This window comes from Rhincodon typus, chromosome 7 (assembly GCF_021869965.1).
Source record: "Rhincodon typus isolate 14 chromosome 7, sRhiTyp1.1, whole genome shotgun sequence".
NCBI classification, from domain to species: domain Eukaryota; kingdom Metazoa; phylum Chordata; class Chondrichthyes; order Orectolobiformes; family Rhincodontidae; genus Rhincodon; species Rhincodon typus.
Window position 1 is genome coordinate 61,602,924 of NC_063338.1, and position 7,776 is coordinate 61,610,699.

General features: G+C 39.9%; 1 protein-coding gene across 1 annotated transcript in view; it reads left to right on the plus strand.

The window, feature by feature from the left end:
• Positions 1–3,128: 3,128 nt before the first annotated feature.
• The window catches only part of LOC109918857 (extended synaptotagmin-3-like), a 98,552-nt gene continuing 93,904 nt past the window's right edge, over positions 3,129–7,776 (plus strand). Inside the window, exons 1-2 of the mRNA XM_048599227.1 lie at positions 3,129–3,140; positions 7,171–7,305. Of these exons, the coding sequence (XP_048455184.1) occupies positions 3,129–3,140; positions 7,171–7,305 (147 nt within the window). The remainder of the gene's footprint in view (positions 3,141–7,170; positions 7,306–7,776) is intronic.

The following is a 7,776-nucleotide window of genomic DNA, read 5'->3' on the forward strand; positions in this document are numbered from 1 at the left end:
GTTGGTGCTCTGCTTCCTACTGGGATTTATATGATCCTCTGGTGTGATGGTCTTGTCGCTTCTGGTTCTGTTGTTCTAACAGTGGCCTGTATATGGGGTATATTTCTGTGTTAACGGATTCTCGTGTTGAGTCCCAGGCTTCCAGACTCCTAAGACCACACAAGATCATGATTGCACACAAATCTACAGCAACACTGTGCCAAATGTTATCAAAGACTAAAGAGCCCATACTTACAGTTAACAAGACCAACGTGATGTACAGAATACCATAGAGCAAGTGCAATCAACATTACATTGGACAAACAGAGAAGAAATTTACGACCACGATACATGAACACCAGCTGGCGTAAAAAGACATGACCAATATTCACTTGCCCCTCATTGTTTGTGTGTATTGAGACATCAGTTTGACTGGGACAAAGTGACCATACTAGGATAAGTGAACACCAGACATGTAAGGGAATTTCTGGAAGCCTGGTTCTCAACACGGGACTCCATTAACAAACGCCTAGAAGTAGACCCCGTATACAGACCGCTGCTAAAACACCAGAACCAAGAGTGACAAGACCATCACACCAGAGGATCTCATAAATCTGTAAGGAGGCCGAACACTAACACCTCAACTAGAGGTTGCACTGATAATGTTGCCTAAAAGGGGAATGAAACATCAGTACACCACAGAACAACTGGATCAGCGAGCTAATAAACAATTGCACATATATGCAAAATTCACTGATAATTTAACCTTGCGGAATTCATATTGGTCTGTTTTCTAGTCCAGTGTACCTTTTTCTGAGTTTTGATTAAGAAAAATGCCAAAATTCAGTTGCCTTTTCAGTCATTTATGTTAGTGTCTCTGCAATAGTTTTTAACGAATTATACACTTGGACATCTGAATCTCTCCACTCTTTCACAGCACCTCTTTTTCCTCATTGAGTACTATCCCCATCACTCCCTTCCACCCCTTGCTCATAGTCAGAACAGAGATTATCATCAAACATAAAGTGCAGCATTCTCTAAGGCTTCTTTGACAACATCTACCATCTAAAAGGACAAGGACAGCAGAAATAGGATCATCACTACTTCCAAATTGCCACATTCATCTAGTTCCCCAACCCTGAAGTCTTAAATAATTTTAACTTGTAAATAAAATGCCTTCTCTTCAACTTTGCTGAGGCAAAATCGTGGAACTCCCTCCGCAGCAGCTCAGAGAAGATTCCTCTACTACACAGACTGCAGCGTTTCAAAAGAGCAACTCACCAACAAATTCTCGATGAAATAGTGATGGATAATGAATGCTTAACTAGCCAGTTATGTTCAAGTCCCATTAATAAATAATAAAAATTCTTCTGATTTGTTTATCTTGCATCCAAAGTGAATAGTCTCTCACACTCCACATTTTAATTCTGTCTGCTGTAGCCTGCCTTTTGAAACTAACTGCTCCCTTTCTGTACAACTTGCTCTGTTTCTTGATAATAACATTTTATCTGCAAACCTGACTACAATACTTTTCACTGGAGAGCATTAAGGCAATGTCCTGTATTAGAGTTGGTGACAGATTTAACTGAGAGCATGATGGTGCCATCAAATATTTTTTGAACATTACTCTTCTTATACCTTTGTTTCTGCAAAAGAACATTGCAACATTAGCAAGTTAACAGTGATCAATTAATTTTCTATGTTCTGGCAACATCTTAATTGCTTTGCAATGTGCACATAAATCATTTTAAATTTTTTTTGCATCAATTGCTGTTTAACTTGATACTCTAATTCAGTTGACTATTTCACTTCTGTCTTTATGACTGGCTCCTCCTTATCTGCATGCTTTATGCATTGACTGTTTTTGAGGCTGGTGTCAAGCAATCTTTACATTTTTTTAGATTATTGTCTTACAGACTCTGCATTCCCGTTTTACGTTGGGAATAATATCCCTCGTGTCAGGTCTTTTAATTTCTGTGCCTTTTCTCAGGACTGTAGTCTCTTTGATCCAAGTACCTCACCTCTCATGCTTACATTACACTTAGATCTATTGCAGGAAAACATGAATAACTTTTTAGGATCAAATCCTCCACTTAATTAGCGCTCAGTCTGTGCTTCACTTTTTAGTACCCCTGTCCTAATTCTGTTTCATTTGTACTGATACATGGAAAATTTTGGAAATTGCATTTTATCTGATGGACTGAATTTGTTAAATAGAAATTCCATCTGCCTGGCCCAGTAGTTTGGATGGATATAATAATTCCATAGAACTACTTGAAGAGCAGGGAGTTTTCTAGTGTTCTGAGAAAGGTTCTACTATCTTTACACCCAGTAAGATAAACCAACCCAGTCAAACTGGGTAGGTACTTAGTGGTATTTAGAAGAATGCAAGGCAGATCTCATTGAAACTGAGAGGCCTGAATAGAATGGATGTCGAGAAGATGTTTCTGCTAGGAGGAGAGTCTGGGATGCAAGGGCACAGCCTCGGAGTGAAGAGATGACCCTTTTAGAAATGAAATGAGAAGGGATGTTTTCAGTCAGCGGGCGATGAATCCGTGGAACTCATTACCACATCCTGTAATGGAGGCCAAGTCATGGAATGTGTTTAAGATAGAGGTAGATTTTAATTAGTAGGGGACCAAAGATAATGGGGAGAATGGAGTTGAGAAACGCATCCGCCATGACCGAATGGTGGTGCGGACCTGATGGGCCAAATGGCCTAATTCCGCTCCTAAATCTTAGGTTGCACAACACCAGGTTACAGTCCAACAGGTTTATTTGAAGTCACAGGCTTTCAGAGTGGTGCTGCTTTGAGGGAGCAGCGCTCCAAAAGCTTGTGATTCTAAATAGACCAATTAGACTATAACCTGGCGTCGTGTGATTTCTGACTTTGTCCCCCCCCAGTCCAACACTAGCACCTCCACACCATGCCTAGATCTTTATGGTCACATGGTGTAAATGTATTATAAAAGCAAAATACAGCAGATGTTGGAAATATGAAATAAACATCAAAAATGCTGGAGAAACTCTGCCTCCAGACCTGTTGAAATGTATTTACTGGTATATTACAGCAGAAACCACACCTTTTTGTACATTACCAATAACAGTACTTAATCTGCTTGAATTCATGTTAGGGTTCTATTATCTAGATGAGGATACAGGTATGATTGTATTCTGAGGAAGCATCACACTGGACTTAAATCGTTAACTCTGTTTCCCCTCCCCACAAATGCCGCCAGACCACCTGAATTTCTCTGGCATTTTCTGTATTGTTACAGACATTTCGGCTAATTGATTTCTGGGATCCTGTCTACCATACACACTGTTTTTACCTACAATGGTTGTTGCATTTTAGAAATAATTAATTGTATATAAAGTTCTTCATTATGTTAAATGATATATAAGAAGAACTCCTTAACTTTTCTGTTTAGGTCTGTCTCAAGATTGTTGTGACATGAAGACAGACAGCCAAAAAACATTAGCCTGTCTACCTCTGTATTCACTACAAAGTAAAATTTAAAACCTTGAAAGACCCTAAAAACTGACCCCAAATGGTCCTAACCAGACTTCCAAATAACCAATCCCAAACTCTGAGAATAATCAATTTTAGACTCTGGTTTTGTAGCTTAAACAAAAGACTTAGCAGTTTTTAACATCAATATGGTAATTTCAGCACAGCAAAATTGAACAACAAAGTAATCTAATTGATTTTAAATGCAATAGACTTTGTTTTCAGCCCATATACATAGAAGGCCGACAAACAAACAGTGAAGAGATAAATTTAGAAAAACAACAGAACTGGCCAGATTACTTCAGTGGTTTTCATGATGCATTTTTCCACAGGCATAGATTGTTTCTTGGTTGATTTTTCGAAGATGCCAATTAGAGGCACCTTTACAGCTCACTCAGAGGAAGTTACTGATACCAAAACTTAATTTCTAATCTTTGAACTTCCAATAGCTTATGATGAAAGGGCTTAGGAGAGCTATAAGGCGGCATGAGAAACCTTGGCAGACAGGATCAAGGAAAACCCCAAGGCTTTTTACACGTACGTGAGGAATAAGAGAATGACCAGAGAAAGGGTAGGGCCGATCAAGGATTGTAAAGGGAATTTGTGTACGGAGCCTAAAGAGATCGGAGAGGTCCTTAATGAATACTTTTCTTTGGTATTCACAACTGAATGGGACCTAGTTGTAGGGGAGGACAGTGTGAAACAGGCTGGTAGGCTAGAGGAGGTGGATGTTAGTAAGGAAGATGTACTAGGAATTTTGAGGAACTTGCAGATAGTTAAGTTCCCCAGGCCTGATAGAATCCTTGGATAAATCCTATGGGAAGCGAGGGAAGAGATCGCAGGGCCTTTGTCGATGATCTTTTTGTCCTCACTGTCTACTGGTATAGTTCTGGAAGATTGGAGAGAGGCAAACGTCATTGCCTTGTTCAAAAAAAGGAATAGGGATAACCCCAGAAATTTACAGGCCAGTTAGTCTTTCTTCAGTGGTGGGCAAATTATTGGAAATATCTCCAAGATAGGATTTATGATTACTTGGATAGGCACAGTTTGATTCGTGATAGTCAGCATGGATTTGTGAGGGGTAGACCATGCCTCAAAAACCTTATTGAATTCTTTGAAGAGGTGACCAAACACGTGGATGAAAGTAGAGCAGTGGATGTGATATACATGGATTTAAGTAAGGCGTTTGATAAGGTTCCCCATGGTAGGCTCATGCAGAAAGTAAGGAGACATGGGATGGGGGAAGTGTGGCAGATTGGATTCAGAATTGGCTGACCCTTAGAAGACAAAGGGTGGTAGTGGACAGAAAGTATTCAACATGGCGCTCAGTTACAAGTAGTGTATCACAAGGATCTGTTCGGGGTCCTCTTCTATTTGGGATTTTTGTAAATGATTCGGTTGTAGGACTGGAAGGGTGGATTATTAAGTTTGTGGACGATACAAAGGTGGGTGGAGTTCTAGGTTACAAAGGGAGATTGATAGAATGTAGAGCTGGGCTGAGAAGTGGCAGATGGAGTTTAACCCTGAAAAGTGTGAGGTGATTCATTTTGGAAGGATAAATTTGAAAGCAGAATACAGGGTTAACAGAAAGTGTGAAGGAGCAGAGGGATCTCCTGGGTTCACGTCCACAGTTCCCTGAAAGCTGCCACCCAGGTGGATAGAGTTGTTAAGAAGATGTATGGTGTATATGGTGTGCTCTCATTAATAGAGGGATTGAGTTCAAGAGCCGTGAAGTTATGCTCCAGCTATACAAAAGGCTGGTTCGGCCACATCTGGAGTATTGTGTCCGGTTCTGGTCGCCTCGTTACTGGAAAGATGTGGAAGTGTTGGAAAAGGTGCAGAGGAGATTTACCAGGATGTTGCCTGGAATGGAGGGAAGGTCTTACGAGGAAAGGCTTTTCTCTTTAGAACGACGAAGGATGAGAGGTGACTTGATAGAGGTGTACAAAATGATCAGAGGTATAGATAGTGGACAGCAAGAGACTTTTTCCTAGGGTGGAAGTAGCTATTATGAGGGGACATAGTTTTAAAGTGAGTGGAGGTAGATATAGGGGAGACGTCAGAGGTAGGTTCTTTACTCGGAGAGTGGTTGGAGCGTGGAATGCATTGCCGGAGAGGGTAGTGGAGTCGGCCTCATTAGGGGCACTTAAGCAGCTATTAGATAGGCATATGGAGGATAGTATAAAGTAGGGGTGAAGGTTAGGTAGGTTTAGGGTAAAAGTTTGGCACAACATAGTGGGCCGAAGGGCCTGTACTGTGCTGTACAGTTTTATGTTCTACGTTCTATGGGGCAGGGAGATTTCAGATCTTCATGATGTCACACCAACAGCCAAAATCCTCCTCCCAAAAAACAGTCTAAAACCTAATTCAAAACTCTGACCTCTCCTTGCCAGACTGTCCTCCCATGAGATCCCAGTCACAACACAGTCTCTTCACACTTTCTGTCACTAATTCCTTGGTACTGATCTCATTAATGCCAAACATCTTCTATCTGATTAAACATACTATTCTTCCTCACTGTTGAAGCATCTGGAGCACCATTTGATTAAGATCTGACATGCAATTAACTTCCAGACATAGCCTCCCAAACGAACCTCTGCTTATTTTTTTTCTGTTATTTTTTCTAACAGAAGCTAAAGCCCACAATTCAAAGGTCATTTCAGCTGTCAGTTCATAGCTCCAAACTAAAATTGATAAAAGAATAAAACAAAAGTAATAAAAAATCAACTAGTTCTCTAACAAGATTTTCAGCATATGCATGTAAACTTCCACCTCACCCCCAACATGAGCCTGTATTGAAACATTCTGTGCCTTTCCCAGCTGAAGTCACATAAAGAAGGTCTATTTTCCCAACTCAAAGATCATTGCCTCTTGAAAACAGATTCCTCGTCCGAACTCCTTCCACTCCCTGGCCTCAATCTACTTGCTGCTTTTCGTAGAATCCTTACAATGTGGAAGCAGGCAATTCGACTCATCAAGTCCACACCGATCCTCCGGAGAGCATCCCACCCTCTACCCTATCCCTGTAACCTGCATTTTCCATGCCTAATCCACCCAGCCTGCACATCCCTGGACACTATATGGGCAATTTAGCATGGCCAATCCACATAACTTGCATATCTTTGGACTGTGAGAGGAAACTGGATATCCAAGAGGAAACCCACACAGTCACGGGGAGAATGCGCAAACTCTACACAGTCATTTGAAGGTGGAATCAAACCTGGTCACTGTTCTGTGTGCTAACCACTGAGCCATTGTTCCACCCCTTTTGTCAGACGAACTTTCCATCCATGTCTCAATGAAGTCTTAAGCTTCTTGGACTATTCTCTTACTGCTTACAGAAATAGAGGTATTTCTGAACTCCTAAGCCAAGATAGCTGTACACCAAGGAAAAAACATGGCAGAACACCAATATTTACCATTGATTTGGCATATCTAATTTGTCTGAATAATGGGCAAGAAGCTCTTCTGACCACATTTAATGTAAAGTAAGAATTTAGAGAATATGGATTGTCTGAACACATCAATTATAGTGATGCTTTTTATTGGTTGGATAGATTAATCAGAAATGCTAACTGTACATTTTTAGTGAATTAAACTTGAGAGTTCAGGGTTTCATGATGCACATGTATCAATACCAGTCTGTCTGCATTTCTAAAATTTAACATTATTTTATGCAGATTGTTAAGCAAGCCTGGCCATATTTTGGGATGTATTTGGAGAAATTCTTCAAAGACAACATTGAACCTTCAATATGTAGATCAAATGTTTGCCTGAAAACTTTCAACTTTACGAAACTCAATTTTGGAGAAAAGGTGAGGACATTATCTTTCATGAAGAATTTGATTTCTGTCTACGCATCTAATTGCAAAAGAAACTGCTCAAATGAGTTACGTTTCAGAGGAATCTAACAATAACATTAACTATGTCTGCAATATGATTTTGTTTTATAGTTGAGTTCTTATCTTCATTCTGTCTATATTTAGATTTTGCTTTGTGTATGTACAGTGTACTTGCTAACTTGTAGTTTATACTGAGAAGCTGCTAAGTGGTTAGGAATAAAATCCAAATAAAAATAATTTACTTTAGATTAATTCACTTCTGTCGGTGCAAAGGTTAATCAGTCAAACACCCTGACAGTCCATTCGTGAAGTTATAATGACAGCCCTTATTAATGATAAATATTCAAATTCAAATGTTTTGATAAGCTTGATAGTGTAAATTTCTCATTTTCAAGCAAGGTGGACAAAGTCAGAAGTCACATGACACCAGGTTATAGTCCAACA